This window comes from Urocampus carinirostris, chromosome 15 (genome assembly GCF_059441175.1).
Source record: "Urocampus carinirostris isolate Australia breed hairy pipefish chromosome 15, RoL_Ucar_1.0, whole genome shotgun sequence".
Classification (NCBI taxonomy): Eukaryota; Metazoa; Chordata; class Actinopteri; order Syngnathiformes; family Syngnathidae; genus Urocampus; species Urocampus carinirostris.
In genome coordinates, this window is record NC_142363.1 from 14,615,684 (window position 1) to 14,643,260 (window position 27,577).

General features: G+C 40.2%; 3 protein-coding genes across 7 annotated transcripts in view; 1 reads left to right on the plus strand and 2 right to left on the minus strand.

Annotated features, from left to right (window-relative positions):
* Positions 1 to 316, minus strand: part of ccdc197 (coiled-coil domain containing 197) — a 27,901-nt gene extending 27,585 nt beyond the window's left edge. For both annotated transcript variants that reach the window (XM_088354609.1, XM_088354610.1), the window contains exon 1: positions 249 to 316. The gene's annotated coding sequence lies outside the window, so the exon portion shown is untranslated. The remainder of the gene's footprint in view (positions 1 to 248) is intronic.
* Positions 1 to 23,252, plus strand: part of LOC148351651 (ankyrin repeat and SOCS box protein 2-like) — a 27,626-nt gene extending 4,374 nt beyond the window's left edge. For 2 of the 3 annotated variants that reach the window (XM_088354608.1, XM_088354607.1), the window contains 7 exons: positions 8,806 to 8,975; positions 9,062 to 9,217; positions 12,588 to 12,833; positions 15,918 to 16,089; positions 19,187 to 19,757; positions 20,682 to 20,835; positions 22,639 to 23,252. In XM_088354608.1, coding sequence (XP_088210734.1) covers positions 8,806 to 8,975; positions 9,062 to 9,217; positions 12,588 to 12,833; positions 15,918 to 16,089; positions 19,187 to 19,757; positions 20,682 to 20,835; positions 22,639 to 22,769 — 1,600 coding nt within the window. In that variant the 3' untranslated portion in view covers positions 22,770 to 23,252. Of the gene's footprint in view, positions 1 to 6,001; positions 6,198 to 8,805; positions 8,976 to 9,061; positions 9,218 to 12,587; positions 12,834 to 15,917; positions 16,090 to 19,186; positions 19,758 to 20,681; positions 20,836 to 22,638 lie in introns of those variants that run through there. The other variant, XM_088354606.1, reaches the window with a different exon arrangement.
* Positions 22,979 to 27,577, minus strand: fam181a (family with sequence similarity 181 member A). Of its 2 annotated transcripts, none has more exons than XM_088354611.1 (2): positions 27,529 to 27,577; positions 22,979 to 25,386 (listed from the first exon to the last, which is right to left on the minus strand). In XM_088354611.1, exon 2 carries the CDS (start codon positions 25,319 to 25,321, stop codon positions 24,650 to 24,652), a length of 672 nt encoding a protein of 223 aa, XP_088210737.1. In that variant the 5' UTR covers positions 25,322 to 25,386; positions 27,529 to 27,577; the 3' UTR covers positions 22,979 to 24,649. The 2 variants fall into 2 exon arrangements, with proteins under 2 accessions (XP_088210737.1, XP_088210738.1); XM_088354612.1 differs by lacking the exon at positions 27,529 to 27,577 and adding an exon at positions 26,188 to 26,236.

Below are 27,577 nucleotides of genomic sequence, written 5' to 3' on the forward strand. Positions count from 1 at the left end.
CTGTACCTTACAAAACAACTCACTTTGTGTTATATGGTAACCAAATATACATATTAACATCACAGTGCACTCTTGACCCAGTCCCGCATAACGTAGCATACCCCACGTTGTTGCTCATGCTAATGGACGACTCACTCGTACTATTTCACTTTTTGTAAACTTTACAGACATCACAAACAACCTTTACAAACATATTTTCACATATTATCATCCCCACAGCAAGCCTGTTCCCAGTATAAACATCTCACCTGCAAAATAGATGATAATAGATGTCAGTCTCACACGACACAATTTAATTGTTTGGCATTAAGGTTCATTTATTGAACAAGTCTCCCTAAATGACGTGAGGTCCCGTGAGACTTGCCCCAAACACCCTTCTCTGACCTGTGAGAATATGTCATCTAGTGGTGATATACTGGTACTTCACTTTTTCTGCTTTACAAAACAACACCAAAATCCAAAAATATAACATTTCAACTTGTCAGCAACCCTTGTTACGCCGTATAAAATAGTTACTAATAGTTAATAATGAAAATAGTTAGTAACTAAGGAACATTTTAATGCAAAAGTCCAACTTTATTAGCAAATACAAATACACATATATGAATAAAAAAATCAAAATGCTTTCTGGTATTGTTCGGGGGCCGGACCAAATGTGGAGGCGGGCTGTATCCGCCCCGTGGGCTGTAGTTTGGGGACCACTGACCTAGAGGGAGCTGACATAATTGTCCGCCCTGTTACTATTTTGCGTACCACAAAAGGTCTTTGCTAAACATTGAGGGAAAACATAGAATAAAAACTGTGCATTTTTTGTCACTTAGAATATATGTAATTTCTATTGTTCTTAGTGCTTTTTAGCACTCACTTTCGGTTGAACCACATAATACAATGGCATATTGTGGTCCAAAATGCACGCAGTCCCTTTGATTGTGTCCTGTACTAATGTTATTTTATCCCAAACTTCAATCGGAAGGAAGTATGAAGCATTGGCAGCACTCTTTAATGTGGGGCAACTCAATAAATGTAAATTAATATATTTCTTTCCATTAAATGTCATAATACAAAAGAATTTGATTTCAGTATCATAGAGTTAGAAAAAAATGTGCTTTTTCAACAACAAAATAATATTGCATTCATCAAAAGCCTTGTTAAAGAAGTTTCTATAAAATGTTTGTCATGACCCCCCGCGGAGTATGGCGGCAGTACAGTGCCGAAACAACGTTTAGTGCAGCAATGGATATCTTTATTGGCACAGGGTTCAGTGCACAGGAAGTCAGGAGCGAGACAACAATCGAGATCGAGTATACTCACTTCAGCGAAGGCAACAGTCCAAGGTTTTGGCAGGCAGTACTCGTGGTCAAGAATGGCGGCAAGGGTTTGGTACACTGGAGGAAACAAGGCTCTGACAAGCACTTAAGCCGTAACCAGATTTGCAATGAAGTAGCACCAAGCTGTAGAAACAGAGGGTTTAAATAGTGAACAGGGGGAGGTGTGATTGGAGGGTAATTAAGACAAGTGACACCGAGGAAGTGTATGACCAAATAGGGGAAGCAAAAGCGTGAGAGAGTGGAAGACAGAACATACAGAAAGCAGGACTCAGAGCCCGGACACCAAGAGAGTGAAACAATGCAAATTGAAGTGTTTAAAACACTTCCACAATAGATAATTGTTAATATATCTTTGTAGTCTTTTTAAGCCTCTTTTTGGAAGCTGACCTGGTATTGGCTGTTTCTTGAACCCAGCAGCTAGATAGATAGATAGATAGATAGATAGATAGATAGATAGATAGATAGATAGATAGATAGATACTTTATTCATCCCCTAAGGGAAATTCACAACAGCTGTTGACGTCATCTTCAGTCGACAGTAAAAAAGAAAACAAAATGGCCTCCTATGACATGGATAAAAACAGATACATTTCACTAGTTTATATTTCACATAAGTTAATTTAATATCATCGGGCTGCATTAAATATATAAATGTTAGGAAAATTAGGGAAAGTTGATTTACGATTACCAAATGAATGTTCACTTTTATTTTATTTTATCGGGAACATTGAATCGAACAAAACATTAAAAAAAGAGAAAATACAAACTAAAGCTAAGTGTGTGTATAATATGTAACCAATGGAATTCACATTTGTTTAAACATTTGTTAGTAACGGCCATTTTAAACCCGCTTTTCCTATTCTTAAAATAAAGAATATAAAAATATTAAAATTAAAATAATTACTCAGGTCTGTTGGAGTCCAAAAAAAACCTGTTAAACAATGTTTTTCTTACTGGATGATTCAAATGCACGCTGCCCAAACAATAGACACACCTTGTGTGAAAAGGATTAAACTTTGCTTTTGTCCTTTGACGAAACGAAACCCAGACCCCATAAAATTCGCCCATATTGAGGAATGCTGAACATGTATATACATTTTTCAGTTTGTATGCTCACTCACATGGCTTTTCTGTACAAATGCAAACACAGAACAAGATAACAGGTGGGGAAAAAGGGTCAGTCAAGGGCCAAATGTGTTTTTAGCATCTTAACATTTGTGCTGTGGCTGGTAGGCCTCTGTTGTAAATTATTCTTTTTTGAGGGGTTGTCTTTAAAATCTACTTCCATGAAGATTGCGTCAAAGTATTTTGTAAACTTAATACTGATGGCAACAATGAAACAGGATAAAAAGCTTTTGCAAATCCAGTAGATATAACAATCACTTATTCTATTGTTTGGGGCTGAAGTGTGCGCCAAATCAGAATCCTTAATCTCACTATCGCCGTCTGCCATTAGGCAAGAGGATTGCGTGCCTCACTCTGCATCTGCAGATGCTCAGCACAGTAAAACGTTACAGACTAATTGTATTAATTATTTTTATGATAGATTGGGGAAAGAATGGGATGTAAGACACGATTATAAAACGAGTTCTTTTCCTCAATCTTTGTTTTATTTCAGTAACATTTAATCTTATGTAATGTGCATCAACTGTGCATTTGTAAAGAAAAAGCTCAGCAACATTTGAATTAGTTCCCACTACATTTCATTTAACTGAGGAAAACTCATGTGGACTGGAAAGTGACAAACTCGAATGAAAATGATGGATTTAATGATTTTTAAGTATTTTTCTGCGTTTTATTTTATGAAAATGTAATTAGAAAATAGGAATTTTGCTTTTGGATTTCATATCTATTATAAAAAGGAGCTAAAGGTTCTTTAAACTTCTGCAAATACGCTTTTTTTAACTTAGTATTTTTTGTGTTTTTGTACAGCGCATCCGTGCCTTTTTTAAAAAATGATAATAATATTGGAATGGGTTTCTCAATGTTCTCTTGTTGATACATGGTAATCGGAAAACACAGCTACAGTGCGTGCTTTGCGAGTGGCACCTGGCTTTGGCGACATTCATTGGACATATTTTAAACTGCAAGTATTAAGCTTTTTGAATGGACCCAAGTGAAGGTTTGCAGGAACTGAGGCAAAATAGGGACGGTATTTAATAGTGAAACCAGGAACAAAGTAACAAAGAGGGGTCACAAAACAAATCGCATGTCCAAAGAAAACCAAATCTGACTATGTCCAAACCAGATACAAAGACCAAATAGGAAATGTAAATGCAAGGAACAGTCACAAACAAGCACTAAGTCACAAAACAAATTGTACGTCCAAACAAAATCAAATCTGACAATATCCAGACCAGATACAAAGACCAAACTGGATCAGAAAAAGCAATGACCCAACGCAGTGTGATGTCTGAGCTGTAATTATAACGCATTTGCAGTGTCTGAAACTTGTTACCGGACACCATGGCAGACAACTCTGAAAAGTTGCCTGCCCGATTTTTTCCAAACTTGAAACACAATAAGACGACTAATCGCAAACAAAATCATTGTTGCACAGTATTAAGGATTGATAATCAGAACATATAACAGAACAACACTTTAAAGTCAAGTTTATTATAAATCTACTAATAACATTCATTGCATGTATATGACATCGCTACAAAACAACAGACTTTACGGGATGCCCTCTGCTTCCCCCCTCCACCTCTCGAGCTGTGGGACCCAGAGAACCGGGCTTGCAGCGACACCTCGCCTCCACCCGAGTCCTTTCAAATAAAATGGGAAGATTCACTTCCAAGAGCTGGCTCGTAGAGCCAGTATGTTCGCAAACAATACATTAGTAGTTCAGACTGGAGCTGAAGGTCTAAGTTGACAAATGCACGGCCTGCCACTGTTAAACGCAGATTTTTTTGGTAGTGAATCATCATGTGATATGTTAGATGAAATCTAAAAAATGTTCCTATACTGAATTTATGAATTAATTTTGACATTCATTGTCCAACCAAACATCTTCATGTAGGTTGAAAGGGTGCTAAAGCGTATCCCAGCTGAGAGGGGGACACCCTGGACTGGTTGGCAGGCAATCACAGGGTAATTAAGAAGGGTGTTTGGATCTCAGGGACTTCTATCGCGATGAGCGGACAGAAACATTCACTGGGACGGCCCACTTCAGGCAGCCCTATGTCTAGACTGCAGGATAGAAGAGCTTTCCAACTTTGTGAGTTGGGCAGCAGTTTCTTCCGTAAAGTCACTCACACTCTGTTAAAATGAAAACACCGAACGCAGTCGCCGTATTTATCATTTTGGTTTACAATATGTGGTGGATTATTACAATTATTTGTGTGGAAGTGCTAAGAAAGGTAACATTACCTCAGGTACTGTAGGTATTAAAGGTAAGACCTGTTTTGTACAACTTAAAGATTAACATCCCATTTCAACTGTAGTTCAGTCAATCAGTGTACCAATGGAGCATTTTAGTGGTCCGGACTGAGCATCTACCCTTAAGCAAGACTTTAATTGGTTGTCTTTAACCTGGTCTTGTTATAAAGTCCATGTAGTCTAGACAAGCACTTATGAGGCCAGCCCTATAAACGTAACCTTAAGTCCCTTCAGTCCAAATGGACCCAGAGACAGACCACCTGTAAATACTTACTGTATTTTTGTTCTTAGTATGACATCCTTTTGCAACAATAATATTCTTCAGATGTGAAAAATAGCTTGACAAATACAAGTAAAGGATTATTTGCAGGATGAGAAAGGTGTGTGGAGGTTGGGCTCAGGTGTATCCTGCTTCGCGTGGCGTGCCGAATCCTGTCAGCAAGATCTTGCTTCCCTTGCACTTTTCTTAGCATTGTCTTGTGGGCTACAGAAAATGATGGGATGGGCCACATTTGGACCACGAGCCATGAGTTTAACGCATGTCTTCTATATATAGACTGTCTTGCTGTGTGTGAACCAGTCCAGCATTGTGTTTTTAAGCAGGGTTGGGTAGGGTTACTTTAACTGGACTTTCAATTACTTTTGGATTACTCCAATACCAAATATGCTAATAAAAGACAAAATAAACTAAATATGAATAAAATTATGACTCACAACACGTGGTAAGCTTTCTCTCCTGGCTTTGATCTCCGTCAAAACTAACATAAAATGCGACAGAAACAAAATAAAGATAATTCCAAACAGCTTGCCAACATCATTTTTGCCGTTCCATGTATTCCGTTACTCCCCATGCCTGCACAAAATTTAGTAATTGTATTCATATTTAGTTTCTTTTGTCTTTTATTAGCATATTTGGTATTGGAGTAATCCAAAAGTAATTGAAAGTAATCCAGTTAAAGTAACCCTACCCAACCCTGTTTGTAAGGTATATCATTTCTTAGTAAGAGGAATTACAATCATTAATAAGGGGAGCAATAAGCTGAAATTGACAGGTATGTACAAGTGTCATTCTATTTTGTAGATCTAAGGTAACTAGTAGAGCAAGCATGGAAATAACTAAGGCACAAGGTCTGGCTTCATGTTATCAGACGACTCGTGAGTGTCCCAGACATATAAGGATGAAACCAGCTTCACAATAAGCTCCTAAAATAATCCTAGCGACCACAGCTGATTCCCCCTCGCGTTTTTGAGCCTGCCCACCCTCGTGCACACTTGCCCGGTTGCGCGTGCGTCAACTCAGCTGTCATCACAGCAGCGCGCCCATGCAGCCGCGATGAACAAATTCAACTACCAGCGATATTTAGCACAGTTTCATCACGGGAGAGCTAAATTATCTACTGAGATTCATTTCGAAGATGATGGCGAGGATGAGGTAACGGCGAGACTGCGAGGAGACAGCAGGGGAATCGACGTGACGTCACGCGCCGAGTGAGTCTCGTGGGTGCGTGTGCGCGAATGCTATTGTGTGAATCAAAAAAGCGACAAGCTGCACTTTAAACGTTTTATTGCACTGCAGCGGTCGAACAAATTAACTGTTTTTCTTTGTTCACGCATTCGTTTTTCCCACCTTCGCCAAGGAGTTATTCCAATTTTCACTCACCGTTTTGTTCCGATAACACAGTCGTGGATTTTCATTCTTTTGATGGGCTCATTCTATGATTATTAAAATGATTAGGGGTATTTATTTTAGGATTGTTGTTTTTACCAAGCATACATTTCTTTCAGAAATACCCAACAGAAAAACAGAGAATTAAATTTTGCAGTTTTAATAACCATCACTCAGTGCACTTGTATTCTATCAATTGTTTCTGTTTACATCCGTGTCTTCATTTCTTATATGGAGCATCCTCAATTGCCTTGTATTGTTAAAGATTAGAAAGGATTCATCCATCCAGCCATTATCTGCACTGCTTCTCCTCAAGTAGGGTCGCAACAACTCACTCGCTCATTCACTCTAGGGACCATTTGGACCGGCCAATTAACCTGACATGCATGTTATTGGAATGTGGGAGGAAACCGGAGTGCCCGGAGGAAACCCAAACAAGCACGGGGAGAGTATGCAAACTTTGCACAGGAAGGCTGGTAGCTGGATCTGATCCCATGACCTCAGAACCACTCAACCACAGTGCCGTCCAGAAAAGATTCGTATAACAAATAAATCTAGGGATGTTCTATCCACACCACCTCATGTATCTACTCAACGTTTAAAGTGGCACTGTGTAATATTTGACAACTAAATGTCGCTGTATGTTGTAGGGCAACAAAAAAACGAGTGCTAAAAGCTCAAGGAAGAATACAGACTACGGAGATTCAAAGTCGTGTAGGGCTATTCTAGCTATACTATTAAAATTAGACTCAACATTTAAGTTGTCACTGATACTGATACCAAGTACAAACACCTCAATTACATTTTTAATTTTGCCCCCAAAACAATGGCATGTCATGATTACTCATTACACTCATCTGTGCCCGCTGCTACAGGTAACCTGATTGGTTCCCCGTCCTATTTAAACTCAGTCCTTTCACTCGCCTGTTGTCAGTCCGTCAGCGAACCTCTGTTTTCACAAGGCTCCCGTTGGTCCTGTTTTGTCACCTGTTTTCCACTCATCCGTTCCTGTTTTCCCCGTTTTTCTCCTGCTACGATCCATTTTTTGACCCAGACCACGTTTTGATCTCCCGTCCCGGCTAACGACCCGTTTTTCCGTCTAATTACGCTGCGAACTCCCACTCCGGAAGATCCACTTCCGCATTCGGAACACGCTCCGATGCCGTTAGCGGCTTGCTTACCGCGTCCAGCGAGCGCCGTATCGTTGGCGCTGCCTTTCCTCTATATTTCAATAAACTTGTAAGTAACGTTACGCATCTGGGTCCTCCTTCTGTTCTGGTCGTGACATGGCAGTTACTATTAAAGGAACACCTATACTTTACTTTTTCCAATTCCTGTGATTTCTAATTTCTAATTATGCTGTAAAACAGCCTTAAGCATGTGCTGTGTATCAATACCTTGAAATATGGCCGATCGCTCTGATAGAACCGACAAAATAACAAAAAATTGGGTGTTCTGGGGTCTGTGGAAATAGAGGGATCTTTCTCTTTTTAATAGCTTAGGTTCATGCTTTTTATTTTCATTACGAAGTGGAATTACTTTTCTTCTTCTGCACCTTCGAGTTGTTAAATGGGTAAAAAATAGTGTTGGAGATCAGCAGTTCCGTTGAGGTTTTCATTCCGGAATAATCTTTAAACAAATGAGGTTAATAACAAATCCATTTTCTTCACAAGTACACAGTCAAAATGGCGGTAAAACACTTTTATACTACAAGGGAGGGCTATGAAAACAAAACTGAATTTTTTTCATAGTTTACATCAGCCATTTGTGTATACCGGACCTGGTGAGTATTGATAAAAGTCAGGGTCTCCTCATAACTGCAAACTAAAACACCGCTTGGAACAATGTAGAGACTGAATGACTACTGATTGGACAGACATATCAAGAAGCCAAGAGATTATATCAAGAAGTAAATAATTACACTAAAAATACATGAATAATCATGAAGCACATTCATTCCGACGAAATACGTGAAGAAAATGAAATAGTAAAACGGTTATAAATGAAAAATTCATACAATCATGACTATATGCGCAGTGACAAATTTCACTGTGCTATCGGTGTGTGAGTGTGTGTGTGAATGGGTTTAAGTGTGAAGTGCATTTCACGGGGCGGCAGTAGCTCAGGAGGTAGAGCGCTCATCAAGGGATCCCAGTTCGAATCCCGGCTCGTCCGTGTTACATGTCGAAGTGTCCTTGGGTAAGACACTGAACGCCTAATACCCCCAATAAGCAGGTTAGAGCCTTACATGGCTGCAAGGCCGCTATTGGGAAATGTGGAGCACATTGTAAAGCGCTTTGGGAAGTCATTGACTTGAAAAGCGCTATATAAATGCAGATCATTTCATTTCATATTACAACAGTTACAGTTTGCATTGTTCATACATACAGTGTATATTTTTAAAATGCTGCATGATGAATCACTTTATAGGGACCCTGACCCGGTGATCCTGGCCATCCGAGGAGGGGACGTGGAGGCGGTCAGGAAGCAAGCAGCATCTTTCCCTCAACTCCTGATTAGAGAAAACAAAGATGGCTGGATCCCTTTGCATCATGCAGCTTTTAGCGGACAGCCCGAGTGCTTGAGGGCCTTACTGAAGGGTATGCGCTCATTCAAACAAATTCAAACGTGTGTTTTTGGTTCACACGAGCCCCTCAACCAGTTTGTGTTTTATATCATACTCCAGCACATCCAGGGTCTGCAGACAAACGCACCTTGCAGGAAGAGACCGCCTTGCTGCTTGCCGTGTCTGGACAACATTTGTCGTGTGCGAGGTCTCTCCTGGAGTTTGGAGCCGACCCTGACATCAGCAACAAGAAAAAAGAAACTCCTTTGTACATGGGTAGGATGCTTCCAAAAATACAATCCATGTACAAAACATTATAGGTTAAAGGTTTAGTAGACTCTCAAAATAAGGAGAGAATACATCAATGGATTTTGAGCTTTCGAGGAGAACAAGGAGAGAGCCCAAGCTTTAGATAAGTGATTCCAACCTGTTATAAAGGTCCTGCCGTGAGCCCCTTTAAGTCAAGACAAGTCATGTTTATTTTGTATAGCCCTTAATCACAAGGAGTCTCAAAGGTCTGCACAGACCACAGATTATTGTATACCACAGACTATTATTCCACCATCCCCTGATCCAAAACCGACATGAGCACAGGGAAAAACTCAAAAAGATCAATGTGAGGAAAATGAAGAAACCTTGAGAAGGGACCACACATGAGGTAATCCCCCTTGACTAAAGCTTGGAGGTTATAAAAGCAGATTTGTTTGGACATCAAAAAACAGCAACATGATTGGCCGATAGCGACAATGATGTCGACAGTTGATAAAAGTCAAAACAATGGACAACAGTGTGCAATGATAGTCAAAATAACAAACTGGTATCCTATGCAATTTCCTTTGCAAGTGTTCCATATTAAAAAAGAAACATCACATTAGCTGCAGTCTAATAAAATAACTGATTGTGGTGAAAACCGGCCCCTTTCCCTATCTCTAAAAGTGCCCCATAAAAAGTAAACAAAAATTAATATTAAATGGACAGTGTGTAATTTCTGACAAGTAGATGTCTGTGTAGTGTACCCCAAAATGAATGCTACATAGCTCAAGGAAGAATAAAAACTACAGAGATTCAAAGTGACCTCTAGGTGAGCCTCATGTTATGTAGAATATATACAAATTTCAGAACCTACGTGTATATAAAAAAATGCCAGTTTATATGATAATTCATGCATATTTGCTTATTATTCAAATAATATACGAAAAAATAAAATCAATTGCATTAAACATGCGTTCATATTAACATCCTATTGATAAAGGGCCAATGTGTATTATTTAGCCCCTCCTAGTGGTTAAAAAAACAATATTCATTTAAATGATAAACTGAAATAAATTAACTATTGTATTAACGTGTATTTTACTCGAGGATTGAGATATTAGCATTTATTTTAAATAAAATTAGCCTCACCTAAAGGGTCTTGACATAATTGCCTGCTGTCTTGCTGCTATTTGTACCTAAAAACTAGCCACCGGGCTAAATATGGTCCTCAACATGAATTTTTGTGGCCCTCGACAGCTTAAAATGTCTGAGCGCCAGTGAAATAAGGGTGCTTTGACCAAAAACTACATTTCCCACAATGCCCGTTGACTACAATACCTGCAAAGTGACCGCTCAGTGCCAATACATGGCAATGTTTCTATAGAGATGTAATGAGTAAAATTGAGAAATATTCCCAAAAAGGTCCCAAAAGATTTTGTAGGTTTTCTTATATACAGTATAGTAGAAACATAATATATACCCATATGTGAGGCTACATTTTTAAATGCAACCGTATTTTTTTGACTGTAATAAGTAATCAATTCAGAGTTAATAAATATTGATATAATACCTTTATTTTACATACAATTTGATTACATTTAGTTGCATTTATAAGTTACATCAGGCCCTTTGAAGACAGCGATTACACTGATGTGGCCCTTGGTGAAAATGAGTTTCACACCCGAGCATTAGGGCAGTGTTTCTCAACTGGTGGGTCAAGACCCAAAATTAGGTTTTTAGCAGGCGTTTGCTTTGGCAAAATAATGCTAAGGAGAAGAAAAAACGGAGGATCGATGACACTCCTTAACTGTAGATATTTTCCTTCTCAATCTTTTCTTCCTGTTCAGTCAATCGGTGGGATTGAGAGGGACCACATCTCATTTTTATGTTTTTTTTTTTTTTCATTTTCTGCCCACAATAATGGGTCTCAAGAACATTAGTGATAAAAGGGAGAAGAAGTGGAAAACAGTGACAACGATGATCTAGTCGAAGAAGGAAACAATTGCGCAAAACAAAAATGTCTGTCATTGAATCCTTCGTGGAAGCTACAGTAAATGGTTTCACATTTTTATATTTTTGGGTTTTTACCACTCTATGAGTCTTTATTAACTATATAATTAGAATATTATTAATGTTTACGAAGAAGCTTCATTCTTATTCTGAAATTGTTTTTGTCACAACCAGAACGGAGATAGGACCCACTTGCCTTGCGTTTCTCACAAGTTTTATTGGAAGAAAGAGAAAAGGTTGCGCCCATTATCCGGTGATTGCTGGACGCGGGAAGCAGGTCGCTCTGATACTCGGATTGTGTTCCGAACGCGGAAGTGGTTCTCCTGTGGCGAGCAATGGGGGTGTCGGGGACGGAAAAAACGGGTGACAGGAGAGCAAAAACTCGGTTGGGGTCGAAAGCGAGTAGTAAGCCAGAATAGGAGAGAAGACATGGTCAGGGACAAAAAAATGTCGAAAGACGGGACGGGAGAGGAGACGTGATCAGGATAAAAAACGGGTCGAAGCCGGGGAACAGACAGGAGCAAAAAACGGGACAGTCAGGATTCAGGGTTGAAAAAGGCTTGCCTAGTGTTAACAGAAGTTCGCAGACGGACTGACAACAGGGGATTGACAGGACTGGGTTCAAATACTGACAGGGAGCCAATCAGAACCCGTGGTAGTTGGCACCAAATGAGCGGGCACAGCTGAGTCACATCAGTAATCATGAAAGTTTTAGTATGTGGCTATTTTAGAGCAGTTTTGGAGGGTCTCTTATGTGAGTATAAACAATAATTGAAGAGGTTTTGTTTGGCTGGTCATTTTGTTTTTTGAAAAAAATGAATGTATTCTTTTATCAGGGCAGCACGGCGGCGCAGTGGTTAGCGCGTGTGCAGCACAGTTCTAAGGTCTTGGGAACCTCCTTTATGGGTTTAAATCCAGCTACCGAACTTCCTGTGCGGAGTTTGTATGTTCTCCCCATGTTTGCGTGGGTTTCCTCTGGGCACTCCGGTTTCCTCCCACATTCCAAAGACATGCATTTCAGGTGGATTGGCCGGTCCAAATTGTCCCTAGGTGTGAATGAGCGAGCGATTGGCTGGCTACCAGTTCAGGGTGTCCCCTGCCCACTGCCTGATGATTGCTGGGATGGGCTCCAGCACCCCCGCGACCCTACTGTGGATAAGCGGTGCAGCTAATGAGATCAGATGAGATGAGATATTCTTTTATCTCTGCACAATGCTTTCATTGGCTGGATTTGAGAAGTGGAAATGTGTTTGAGTCATAGCTTGTCATTAGGCTGGAATGGTGGGTCCTGAAGTCAGACCAGTTGAAAATCACTGCACTAGGGTATTGTAGCATTGTAATAATTTTTCAGTTTCACGTGAAATATTACTACTATTGTGCCCAGCCTGCAAGATGGACAACTTACGAATGGTGAACCTCATCCTTTCCTTCGGGGCCTCCGTTAACCAGCGTTGCGCTCATCACTGGACGGCGCTTCATGAGGCCACATCCAGAAACAACATTGCCACTTGCGACGTGCTGGTTGGAGCCGGAGCCACTGTTAACCCTTCTAACACCTACAGTGTTACGCCACTTATTGTAGCAGCTCAACTGGGACGCCTAGAAGCAATGAATTACCTCATTGCAAAAGGTAACTAGCAGTGTTGGGCGCGTCACAGAAAAAAAGTCATTTGTTTCAGTTATGAGTTACTCGATTTAAAAAGTAATTACATCCCCTTGCAAATTACTGACACCCAAAAGCAACACGTGACTCACAGAGTATATATCTAGTGACAAAATACAGTATATACTGTCACTCAAGACGAACCCCCTAAAACTGATTCAACCCTTGGAGTTAGAAATAACTTCATCTACACATTTTGACCATGGAACGTCCACGCCTTTGCGATGTTATAACTTTGCTATTTCTGAGGTTTTTTTTACTTCCCAAATTTCAAAACTTTCGTGGGGACCTTATCTACGCTTATGCTGTTTTTTGAATGCCCAACGTAGTGTCAGAACCCGAACAGACGGTGGACCCAGATGCGTAACGTTTTCACACGAGCTCTATTTTGCGGGAATGGGGCAGTCATGCGCGTGAACACAAACACCAGTGATTTGGCGATCGCTGGACGGAAGAAGGGAGACAGTGAAGTCAGGCGCGGGAAAACAGGAAGCCAGAGGAAGACGAGATCGAAAACGGACAGGGCAGACGGGATCGAGACCAGATACACGAGCAGATACCGGACAGGATGGAACAGACGGGATCAATACCTAATACCGGACAGGGCAGGACAGACTGGACCGATACTGGATACACGAGCAAGATACAGGACAGATGGAATCGATACCGGAAACTGGATACCCGAGTAAGACACCGGACAGGACAGGACAGACGGGATTGATACCAGATACTGGAGCAAGATACCGGACAGGACGCGACAGACGGGATTGATACTAGATCCTGGAGCAAGATACTGGACAGGGCGAGACAGGCAGGGTCGATACCGGATACTGGAGACTGGCGCAAAATACCGGACAGGATGAGACAGACGGGATCGATACCGGATACTGGAGCAAGATACCAGACAGGACGAAATAGACGGGCTTGATACCGGATACTGGAGACTGGAGCAAGATACCGGACAGGACGAGACAGACAGGCTTAATATCGGATACTGGAGACTGGAGCAAGATACCGCACAAGACGAGACAGGCAGGATCAATACTGGATACACTGAGTTTAAATAGGAGGGAAGCCAATCAGGCAACGAGCAGCAGCTGGCGCCAAACGGGCAGGCCCAAGTGAGGGCAATGGGCAACCGTGACACGTAGAGTGTTTTTTCAATACTTTTTCTCTTAAGATCATCCCATCAAAAAGACAAAATATGTAAAAAAATCAATCCCAAAAAAATGGCCACATAATAAAAGGAAACATGTACACCAACCTGTAGAAGGAGTAAAGCCTTTCTATTTCTTTGGCTGGCTTGTGCAATCGAACCCATAGCTGGGACACTCCAAATCAGGGATCTCTAACCCTTTACATCCGTCGAACTACTTTTTGTTGGTTATTATCGCAAGGGGCACCTTGATTAATATACATTTTTTTAAATAGCAGCTTAGCTAGTTGGCTTGCTAAATAGCACAAAAAAGGAGATGGATAGTTAGCTAAAAGAGAAAAAAAAAGCCCACTAAATGGCCAGATAGAAAGTTAAAGAAAGCTACATCAAAATGTTAGTCAAATGTTAGCTGGATATCATGTGGAAAGATAGCTAGCTACAAAGCAAAAAAGGTTGCCGGATAGCTAGCTAAAAAAAATCTGCACATTTTTTCCCCATTCGCTTTATATAATCCATAAACTTGAATTACTAAATGGCCAGATAGAAAGATAAAGAAAGCTACATCAAAATGTTAGTCAAATGTTAGCTGGATATCATGTGGAAAGATAGCTAGCTACAAAGCAAAAAAGGTTGCCGGATAGCTAGCTAAAAAAAATCTGCACATTTTTTCCCCATTCGCTTTATATAATCCATAAATTTGAATTTAGTTTGTTGTACTTCCTATAAAATAAATCAATAAAAAGAAAAATAAAGACATTGTTTTATAGGTGAATAGATTCTAACTCTAGTCTTAATTAGTTGCTTTAAAATAATTATCAATACTTGAAAAAATATTTTTGTCCATGAAGCCCATATATTGGAATGTATTTATTTGAATTTCTAAAATAGAAAACTTTTTATGTTATTACTACGTGGCTACTATGTTATTGACAGTTTCATTATTAAAAATAGGGTTAAGCAGACTCAGTCAACCCATAAAAAAACATTTTACAGGAATCATAACGACCCAGTGCTAGTGAGCTATTTTCAGAACAGGTCTGCGGGCTCCTCAACTGTACTTCGGGTGCCCTCTTGTACCCGCAGGCACCACTTTAGAGACACCTGCTCCATATCTATATGCATTTCTGCTTCAGACCACTTGAAGATTTCCTTCTCCCTTTTTAGGTAGTTTTCATTCCAAGGCTTATTCCTTTTTTTCTCCAGGCATGGTATAGTGCAAACATCTCATCTCATTAGCTGCACCGCTTATCTTCAGTAGGGTCGCGGGGGTGCTGGAGCCCATCCCAGCAATCATCGGGCAGTGGGCAGGGGACACCCCGGACTGGTTGCCAGCCAATCACAGGGCACACAGGGACAGACAACTCATTCACACCTAGTGACAATTTGGACCGACCAATCCACCTGAAATGCATGTCTTTGGAATGTGGGAGGAAACCGGAGTGCCCGGAGGAAACCCACGCAAGCACGGGGAGAACATACAAACTCCGCACAGGAAGTCCGGTAGCTGGATTTGAACCCACACAGGAGGTTCCCAAGACCTTAGAACTGTGCCCCGCACGCGCTAACCACTGCGCCGCCTACTTTGAAGGTGTACAGGTATATACTGTTTATACTTGATGGCAATGACTGATGTGTTGTTACGGAGTGACAGTTAGAGATAAGAGGACGTTGACACCAATAATCTGGCCTTCCTAAATAGCAGAGTAATGCACCATATTGTAAAGCATTTGCGTTACAATATTTTACAACTAATGTGTTACAGTACTCGTTACTGAGAAAACTAACTGAGTTCCTGGAACGCCTTCCATTGTAACACGTTAATAACCAATATTTGTAACTCGTGCCATGTAATTCAAATCGAGAGTAATCGATTCTTCCTTTCAATGTGTGTTTAGGTGCAGACGTGAACATGCAGACTTGCGATGGTGTCACAGCGCTGCACGAGGCCAGTAAAAGCGGCCACAAGGAAATTGTGGCACTGTTGTTGTCCAAAAACGCAGATGCAAATAAAACGTGTCACTCGGGATTACTTCCTCTGCATTTTGCAGCTCAACATGGACATTCAGAGTGAGTTTATTTCTTGATGGTACACTTTTAAAAGAAATTCTTACCCTATTGACAAAACATTTCACTTATATTAAGTATATTTTTTCAAATTTTATTTTACTATCAAAATAAGAAAGTATAAAATTGAAATGTGCTAAAAATACATTATTACAACCAATTATCTGCTCATGAGGTAGTACAGTATATTCAAGAACTTCTTGATTGTTTGACGAAGCTATCAAAGATGAATATAAATATTATTCTTGCACATAATTTGGCTGATTTTAATAGTTTCCCAATTTTGAAGAATTATTTTTCTTATTTTTTTCATGTAAAATAATGTGCAAAATTAGAACAATAAATAAAAACTTTGCCTCTTTAAAATACAATTTTCAGATTTTATTTTTGTAATTGATTTTAATCATTATTTTCACATTTTACTTCAAATCTAAAGTTTATTCTTGCGTGTCTATGAAATAACCGGACGTATATTTTGTATGCGCATCATGAACGAGCTAACAGAGGCTGCAATGACGACCTAGGCCAGGAGATGGCGGTAGAGAGTAACAAAGTTCTAAATTCAGTACAGCTCATTAAACTCATTCAGTGCTATAGCGTATTGAGATTTTTTCAAAAGCATTGTCCCTAAGTGCCAAAACGTATAAATATGCTTTTCATTTTTTTTATTTTGGAAAACTATTCCAAAGGCTTTGGCGCTTTTAAAGTCCCGCGACACCTAGCGCCATCCGCGTGCGACGCCACAGCCGATCTTCATTTTACTTCTGGCGTCAAGTGTTCGGGGGCAGTTTTTAGAGGAAAACTGCACGGCACCCGTGGTGCCGAGTATCAAACATGTTTGATATTTTTGGTGCTCAGTCGCCAAATTCCTTAAGTGTGCAGGAACGCGAGGAAAACCGCAACTCGATGCAGGAGTTTACTTTTATCCTCGAGGAAGCGAATTATCTGTTGACAAGATGTTAATTCCGACTCTTTTGAGAGAACCGGCTTTTTCAGCTCGGCTCACTAAAAGAGCTGACTTATTTGTCTGTTGAAAGGTTTTTCAAGTTGTTTTTGTTGTTTAATACATATCTCATCTCATCAGCCGTACCGCTTATCCTCATTAGGGTCGCGGGGGGGCTGGAGCAGTGGGCAGGGGACACCCTGAACTGGTTGCCAGCCAATCGCAGGGCACACAGGGACAGACAACTCATTCGCTCATTCACACCTAGGGACAATTTGGACCGGCCAATTCACCTGAAATGCATGTTTTTGGAATGTGGGAGGAAACCGGAGTGCCCGGAGGAAACCCACGCAAGCACGGGGAGAACATACAAACTCCGCACAGGAAGTCTGGAGCTGGATTTATACCCACGACAGGTTCCCATGACATGAACTGTGCCGCACAAGCGCTAACCACTGCGCCGCCGTGCTGCCCCGTTTAATACATATATTACCATTTATTATGTATAATTATGAATGACTTAAAAGGGGGAAAATAAAGCAAGATGATCACAGGATATTTATAAATCTGCACAGAAAAAAATGAAAACAGAACCATTTGAACCTTTTTTTTTTAATTCTCAACACATTTAATGTCAACAGCACATAAATCCTAAAAAAATCTTTGTGACTACTTACCTACCTACCTACCTACCTACCTACCTACCTACCCACCCACCTACCTACCTACCTACCTACCTACCTACCTACCTACCTACCTACCTACCCTGGTCATATCCCTCGAGATGGGTGACCGAAAGCAAGTCAAACACATACAAAAAGAAGAAAAAGAAGAAAAAAGAAAATGAAAAAAGGGAAAAAGTAGCAAAAAACACACACAAAAATATTTGGACCATGGCCAACCCAAATGCCCAAACACCCAAACAAGTTAAGCCCCTCGGCACCCAAGTTGGTCATGCTTTCGTCCCTCCAGATGAAACGGGACACAAGAAAGCAGCCATGTCACTCGGGTCAGGGTGACAAAACACACTCTTCTGTTCAACAGCAGGGCCCGACAGCTTTCACTGGTTTACCCCTGCTGCATCATACGGTTGCCCTGCCGCTTCCCTTAGAATGCGTCCAACATCCCACTATCCTTTTACAACACCTCTCCACTCATTCCTATCACCAACAAGGGCTCTAGCTTCCACTAGATTTAGACCTCTTTCCTACAGTGCACTCATAACACCATCCATCCACGTCAATCGCGGCCTTCCTCTCCCTCAGTTCTGTCTCCCACAATTTCATTTCTCAATCTATCCAATCTTGTCACTCCTTACATACTCTTCAAACACTTCACCTTAAAAACATTTAATTTCCTTTTCAAATCTGCGTTCAGCCTCCAAGTCTCTGCACCATACAACACAGTCGGCACAATCACACTCTCATACAGTCCCCTCTTAACATCCATACTCATACTCTTGTTGCTCATCACTGTCCTCAGAGCACCCAAAACCTTGCTTCCTTGATTCTTTCTGTGCAATCACAGTAGAAAAATAGCGTATTAGAGTGTACTGGTGTTGTTCCGAAAATTGTCCCCCACAGCATGAAATGTCCCCCCTTGCACTCCCTTGGCATTCTGCAGCCAAACTCGTTGACACACAAAATTCCCCACGCGGTTTGTGTGAGGTGTGCACGGTGCTTTATCAGTCAGTATCAACTGCAGTGCCAAAGAGTGTTACTTCAGACAAATGTTACTCAAGTAGAAGTAAAAAGCAGTCATCATAATAACTACCTGAGTAAAAGTAAGTGCATGCTCTGGAGAACATCCAGGAAGGAGAAAAAAAAAACGCGAGAGAGAAGTTGACAGTTTAAGCCAGAGGGTTCGGGCCGGGGGCCTAAGCCTTAAGTGATACTGGCAACTTTGATTACTTAGTATCATCCATCCATCCATCCATCCATCCATCCATCCATCCATCCATCCATCCATCCATCCATCCATCCATCCATCCATCCATTATCTGCACCGCTTATCCTCAGTAGGGTCACGGGGATGCTGGAGGTCTTACCTCTACTATGGGCCTCTTATGCTTAGGGAGCTAAGCATTATTTGCATTAATAATAAAAAAGTATTTCAAGCCATTGACCCCCTCACTAAAAATGTTGTCTTTGTATTCAGAGTTGTGTCTCTGCTCATCCCCGTGACCAGCCGTACCCGTCTTCGGCAAAGCGCCGTCACCCCTTTGCACCTTGCAGCCGAGCACAACAGAACGCAAGCAGCCGTTGTGCTCCTCAAAGCAGGGGCCGACGTCAACGCCAAACTAGCCCCTGACCGCTCCTCACGCTTTGCCGACGGCCGTACCACCGCCCTTGGTTTTGCTGTAGCAAATGGTAGCGAAGAAATAACAAAGATCCTTCTTGATGCTGGTGCCGCTACCAACCTGGACCCTTTAAGCCCTCTGTTAATGGCCGTGCAAAGGGGCAGCACCTCAACTATGTCCCTCTTGCTGCAAAAGGGGGCAGACATCAGCGCCGAAATGCCATCTTGGGCCACTACGTTTCCTGTTGTTGTGGCGCTGTGCGGGGATAATCTGCCTTTACTCAAATGTCTTCTGGATCACGGCTGTGATGCACTTTCCTGCTTCTCATGCTTGTACGGCAAAGCTCCCCATCCAGAACCAACCCACATGATGAGCAACGGCACAGAGTCGTCTTTGGACCTCAGCAGACCAGCACAAGAACCAACACAGGTACAACAATGATTAGCAATAACAGTATTATCCGGACTACAAGGCACACCTAAAAAACCCTATCCGGCCAAAAATTTCAAAGTACGTCTTATATACCGCAGAATACCATGGATAAGATGAAAATGCGTACAGTAAAGTCTGCGTTACGAACAAGATTTACATACAAGATTTGACTGAATATTAATGTATTTTAGAAATGTTTGTGCAATGATTGACCAAAACAAACATGACTGAACCGAACCCTGAGTGGTGGCAGGACGAGCACTGACACCTTACCACTAGACCACGGTACAGTTGACGGTGCCAGAACACTGATTTGGCTATCTATCTATCTATCTATCTATCTATCTATCTATCTATCTATCTATCTATCTATCTATCTATCTATCTATCTATCTATCTATCTATCTATCTATCTATCTATCTATCTATCTATCTATCTATCTATCTATCTATCTATCTATCTATCTATCTATCTATCTATCTATCTATCTATCTATCTATCTATCTATCTATCTCTCTGTCTCTCTGTCTCTTTCTCTCTTCTCTCTCTCTCTCTCTCTCTCTCTCTCTCTCTCTCTCTCTCTCGCTCTCTCTCTCTCTATCCATCTATCTGTCTCTGTCTCTGTTTCTGTCTCTGTCTCTCTGTCTCTCTATCTGTTTTTAATGCAAATTACAAAAAGGTATATTTTGTTCTGGAAAATGTATATCACATTATCACATCATCAATCAAATGCCTGAAATTAGTTGACTTCTCTCTTTTGACAATATGTCAACCGAAGAAAAAGTAAGAAACCTAACATAAAGAATAGAAAAGTGAATGTAAAAAAAGAAAAAGCACAAAGTTACAAGTAAGCCTAAGTTAATTGTGGTTTGGCATTGATGTAACTTCTTGTTTTTTCTATGTGACTTCCTGTCTTTAAGTTTTGTCAATGGATTTCAACATCAACGATGAGCCAATGGGCTGGACCTGTCATTGACTTGCTGTTGAATTACGTCGCTCACGTTCATCTGTGCAGCAAACTCACGCAACTGCTGGACAGCTGCCACGAATGGGCTGCTGTCAGGAGGAAGTCATGTAAGGACACCTTCGCGCATTAGTCACAGTTGCAACAACTGTTTACAAAATTACGAACACTTGCAAAGTCTTATGTGAACCATACATTGTTCATTCAGGCTGACAGTGGTCATCTCACCAAAACCTTTTGTGGTAGTGGATGCAGTATTGAAGTAGCCCTCTGCATTATATTCAGCGCTTAATTTGGCCTCATAGTGGTCAAATGTATCTACCAAGCTAGCATTAGGCATTAGCAGTCTGTAGACATGTACAGTTTATTGCTGTGATGATATCGATAAGATAGTTTGGCCTCAGTATGACCTCAACCCTTGGCTAAGAGCTGTGTGATATTTGAAATTTTAGTGTCGATTGATACTAAGTAAGGGCGGCACGGCGGCTGCGTGGTTAGCGCGTCCGCGGTACAGTTATTTTGTCATGGGATGAAATCCAGCTACCAGCTTTCCTGTGCAGTTTGCATGTTCTCCCTGTGTTTGCGTGGGTTCCCCCGGGCACCCCGGTTTCTCCCACATTCCCCAAAACATGCATGTCAGGTTAATTTGCTGGTCCAAATTGTCCCTAGGTGTGACTAAGTGAGTTTTATGTCTTTGTGTGCCCTTCGACTGGCTGGCAATCAGTTCAGGGTGTCCCCTGCCCACTGCCCGAGGATGGCTGGGATGGGCTCCAGCACCACCGTGACCCTACTGAGGATAAGCAGTGCAGATAATGGATGGATGGATGATTCTCAGTAATTACAGTTGCCAGTATCGCTTATATTGATGCAATAAACAAGGTACTTTCAGGTTCTTCAAATCCAAGCTTTTCTATGGGCCCAATATTACATATTTATGACCATTAGCCTAATATTAGTCTAAGAATTAATCTAACACATTTTGGAGGGATTTTATATTGCAGTGATATCATTGGTAACATACAGTAGATGCCAACAGTGCTATGGAATTACAGTGTTGGCTGATAGAACTGTGTGATACTGGTGTTTTTGGTATCAATCATCCAAGTAATTCTAGTGCCAGTATCACTGTTACTGAAATCAAGTGATTTCATGTTCTTTCAAAGTTGGCATTTTTAATAATTTGCCCAATCGAAAATACAGCGTTTGCGTGTATGTTTATTTGTTTGTTTGTTCAAAATTCAACTTAACTTTCAACTTATTGTTATGTTATTTTACCTACCGGGTATTTAAGAATTTCTTACGTGTTTATCCTGGGGTGGCATATAATATCTCACTCAGAGCAAGCAAAGCAGAACATCGGCTACTGGAGCTGTGTCATACTCTTTCAAACTCTTTCAATGTTGGCATTTATATTGTTTGTCCCATTGAAATTACATGTTCACTTTTTATTATTTATTTGTTTGTTTGAAATCTAACTTTAGCTGAGCTCCTAAACATACCATAAAATAACATTGCAAATGAAGCATACCAGCACCTTTCTAATGTTGCAATGTAGAAATGATGTTCATATTTCTGTCTCTGTCACTGTTTTGCACAAAAAAAGACTATTTTTGCATGTTCTACACTAATCCCTAGCTCAACACAGAAAACACGAAAACATTGTATGGTTCTTAATATAAACTTATTTAAAAATACTGAATGATTCCCAGTTAGTATTACTAAAACTCATATATGATCGATCAATATTAAGTTTCAGAAAAAATACAATTCTTATATTTAGTTTAGTATCAATATCATCAATAATCAGATTAATCAAGTTCAAGTCTTTGCAAGTGGCATGTTAAGATTTTCTGGAGCTTGATGCCTTATCACTGCTAGCCTTATTTTTAATATGATGTACTTTTTTCCCATAGTGTCACCTCGCCCGCTTCGTCATCTCTGCAGGCTCAGTGTCCGCAGTCAAGTAGGCCCACAAAGACTGCGATTCCTCTTAAGTTTACCTCTACCAGGTCGTCTCATCACATATATCACTGCCATGGACTAATGACCTTCTAATGACCCCTCTTGGCATTTCAGCCAGAAGATACATATGTGTCTGTTTCTTTTTTTAATTCAATATATTTCATCTGCAAGATGAGTCTATTTATAAACTCCCTGATGTGACTTTTGCTCCGTTACGATTATTATTTTCAATTCACAGGAACCCTCAGGGAAAGATAAAAACACACTTAAGAAATTCTTGTGGGAGTTGTTTATTTAAGAAATGAAAGTGGATGTATCAAACAATACAGTGACAATTAAAAGCCATTCTAACCCTTATGTGTATATCTATTTTCAGAATTTTTTTCTTTAAAGCAAGGCCTTTTAAAAGTCCTAAAAATAGAAACCTGTCAACTTGCTGTATGGCATCAAAGAAGGACAGAACGAGGAAGTGCATTTTAGTCCTTTAGGAGTGAACAAAAATAGAACCAAGTATCCCATTAAGTGCTTGAGGAAGACTCTCAATATTTATGGAACTTAATTATTGTAAATTCCAGACTACAGAGCACAGCTGAATAAAAGTCACATGCGCAGTTTTAAAGCAGATTTGTTTTTGTACAAGGTTAGCACATTCGGCTAACATACGAAAGGTCCCTGGTTCGAGACTGGGTGGAAACATATGTTGGCCTGGAAAGGGATGGGCCACCGAACTGTGCTTGCCCAAGACGCACAACAGAAAAAGGTGTCCCTATAACCCTAGCGGATGAGGGATCCAACCAACCAACCAACCAAACAACCAACCAACAAGCTCCACTAGATTTCAAGCCATGGGCTTTAACAGCTATAAAAATTAAAAAAATCACATCCCTTTTTTCCACAAAAAAAAAATGTGGCTACCCTGAAATATAATGTACATTTGTATTGGAACACATTATGACCCCCGTGGCCGTCTGTGAGATCTAACGGCACATCACAGCAAACCAGGACTGAAAACCTTGATCTCCATTACCGGGTAAATAAAGAAAAAGCATAAGAGTAGTGTTATTTCACTAGTGGACTTGCACGGTGGAAATCTCGTTCATTCATGCATATTCCTCACCAATTAGATGACGAGGCATTTGGCTATGAAAAGTGAGTTTTAGTTACTACCGCCATTTACCAGCGCTTGTTCAAATTCTTCACTTAGGCATTCAGAGCACTTGGCAGAAATCGTGTCAACACCTGCCTGCAGCCCTTGCAATACTTTGTATTGGTAAAAAAATATTCGCCTGGTCCGCACCAGTTCTGAGCCAGCTGCTAGGCACCAGCTGAGGCGACCTGCAGGGATGGATCAAAGCAGAGCCACGGTGGGCAAAGCACCTGGTGAGATTCATTTCTTTACCATAAGACCACGGTTCATTGCAGTGCAAACAAAACATGCTGGCATCAGATAGACCAAATAAGTTCTATTAAACCAAATTTCTATTTATGAAATGTTCACTTAACCATTTTAATCACTGGATTTGAACTCGGATATGAGCATATTTTTTTGCCTATTTATCCTAACATTCTTTTTATCTTATTTTACTTAAGTCTTTATTGCGTGTTTATCCTGGGGTAGCATGTCTAATCTCGTTGGAAACAATGATTACTACTTTGTTATCAATGACAATAAAGACAAGTTTAATAAATTTTAGGTGTATTATAATAATGAAAAGCTTTGATATTACACGTAGTTTTCCTATGGAGGGTTTAATGAGACAAAGTGATTACTTTGCGTAACTGAACAGTTCCTGACCGTTACCTTCCGAGAACCCTGCCAGATTGGGCCACGTAAATTTGACCCCATGAATCAACCTGGCCTCAGGGAAAAAAAAGGATAATTCGCATTGTATTGCAAGCCGCAGTGTTTACTATGAAGAAAAAAAGTAGTGGCTTGGAGCCCGCAATTGTGGGTAGTCTTGTTTAAATGAAGCCAAACACGCTGAAGATAGGGGAAGGGATAGCTGGCTTGGTGGGGATGGGTTTGACCACCACGTGGGTGTGGACCTTTTGCTCGGCCTCACCCCAAAGTCCAAGTGCCTGAGGCGGAGCCAAGTGACCTTGGATGACCTGATGGTGTTGCTGGTACTGAAACGGGCAGCAGGCACAAACGCTCAAACCCTGAAGAGAGTTCCTCTCCGGTTTCAGCACCTCTCTGGAGAGCACAACCCCAGGATCAACGTCTGGATCCGCCCTCCTTCGTTCCCGTGTCTCTGCGGAAATGGCTTGGGTTTTTCTCAGTCCCGGGTATGAGTGCTCTCTTTTAGTCAGTTTGGGTTCCTCCCAGAAAGAAGCCGGGAGCTGGCGTTTCCTCATGGGCAGCTGCTCCACAGAACCCCCAGAGTTTTCAGGGCCGGATCGCCCGCCGGCATTTTCCTCCGAGGTAGGCTTGGCGCATTGGGCCGACCGGAGCGGGTGACATCGTGGAACTCGGGAGTATTTCTGGGAGAAGCGCTTGAGTTGCTTCTGCAGGTACTTCCTATGGTCCACTGAACGTCTGCACGGTGCCGACTTGTCTAAGGCCGCTTTGATGTCGCTGGACGCCAGGTTTACGAAGTTGAGCAGCGTTCTCACCTCGCTGTCGGCGTTCGCCATTACGTGTGGAGAAATCAATTTGCCAGATCAATCCATTTCATAAATGGTCGTCCATATTGAAGAATCTGCAGCAAGTAGATAAAGAAGATTAAAGGATGATGAGAGATACTTCAGTAAACTCAAGGCCCGTGGGCCAGATGTGGCCCTGTATCATTTTTTGTGGCACTCCTTGCCATTTCACTGGATATAGAATACATATTTTTTCAAACGAAAGAATGAGAAATATAAAAGAAAGAAGAAAATAGAATGTATACAAATATACAAGAGCATAAGTGTGATCTTGATATTGGTTAAGGCATTTTTTAAAGTGATCACATGATATTGGTGGGGACAAAACAATGATTGCTTGATATTGGTGGGGACACGTTCCGTCCGTCCATACCAAAACCCTGCCCTTGAGTATGTATATATTCATTGACTGAAATTAGGCTTTAACCATGGTAAACTAGATTGCGAAATGAATTTTGAAGTATTAGAGAAACTGTTATCAAGTTCACGGCCCTTGGGCCAGAAACGACCCTGGCCTTATAATTTTCTTTGACCTGCTTAGACACTTTACTGCATATAGAATCTTTGGTTTGAAATTAAGAGAAAGACAAAAGTAAAAACAAGACAATGTATATGTCTATAAATGAATTGACTACAATTAAGATATAACAGTGTCATATCGAATTGCAAAATGAATTTAGGTATTTATAGAACTTTTTAAATGATCTGTCATTTAGTTATACTGGTGATCATTCAAGAGTTGAGAGTGTATTATTTGACCACTCAATGTCGCTATATGTCATAGTCACACCAAAAAAAGTGCTAAAAAGCACAATAAAGAATAGTAAGTAGTGAAAATCATAGTGACGAAAACATACCATTTTCCTTTCTTTTTTTGCCCAGCGTTTTTGAGATTTTTGGTTATCTGTAGGAAGAAGATGGCGGATAAGTATGTCTGCTCCCTTAAGATGAGGCCTATGTTATGTTGAATAAAAGCTAATTTCTCGACCAATGTATGTATTTTTGCTAATCATTAAAATGTTACCTATATATATATATATATATATATATATATATATATATATATATATATATATATATATATTTTTTTTTTTAAGGAACAATGTTTTTACCACTAGAGGCGCTAAATAATACACACTGTCCCTGTATTTATTGATTTTTTAAAAAGTGTTATCCTTTTATTGCCGGTATTACATTTCGTAAAAATAAAAGAAAAAAGATTCTGTTAGAAATGGGTAAAGGAAGAAATTAAACTTAGCTAGTCCCTTTCATCTTTCCCCTTAGTACAATGCATAAGATATATCTGAAATTCTATTGAGGTTATTGCAAATACACAACTATGACCAGACCAAATTAAAGCAGGAGCAAGAAAACAAACATGTAGAAAAATAAATACATCAAACAGTTTCTTTGCAACATTTATGTATCTTTCTTTACTTTTTCAATTCTGTATATGTAACTCAATTTACAGAGACTCAATGAAGTTTCAAATGTGTTCTACCTGGTTATTGTTTTAAACAGTGTATTGGTTGGGAAAAAACTTTTTCCTTAATCCTTATTATCAAAGTAATACGTCACTGGGATTGTTTTGTTGTCCGTCATATGTCTAAATTTTAATTCACTTAAGTCTTTAAAGAATTGGTTTATCTGTTTTCAGTAGCTGACCTTATTTTTGATTGCACTATGTGCATCTATTGCGGTTTTGTTTTGCCAATATTTCACCAAACAACAGTTTCTTAATAAAACGATCTTTGCTTTGACATCATTAATCAATCCTTAATAATAACAATGGCTGTGATTAAAAAAACAAACACCTAAAGCTAACTACAGACAAAAAGTATTTATCTGTATTCAAATGATTTGGTAAGACGTATCACCAACATTATTTAAAAATAGATTAACCATTTGTAAATAATCATTATTTTTTACTTTGCCATTAATCATGTGTAGATGATAATAATTAGTATGATAATTGATTTTTAGTAATAGCTGCTCTTTTGAATCTTGATTAAGACTGTGTTTACCATTTAACTATATCATAATGGAATCAGTATAAACGTATAAAATGTATCAAATATTTACTTGATGTTGCTTCCCCTTTTTTACAGTTGACAGATATTAAATTGCGAACCATAACCACCACTGCAACTGTATGATTTCATTGTGTTATTAGGATAATATAAAATAATAATGCCTACCTCTGGCGCGTGGTTGCACCTCTGCAGCCTCCAGCCTGCAAACGATCTG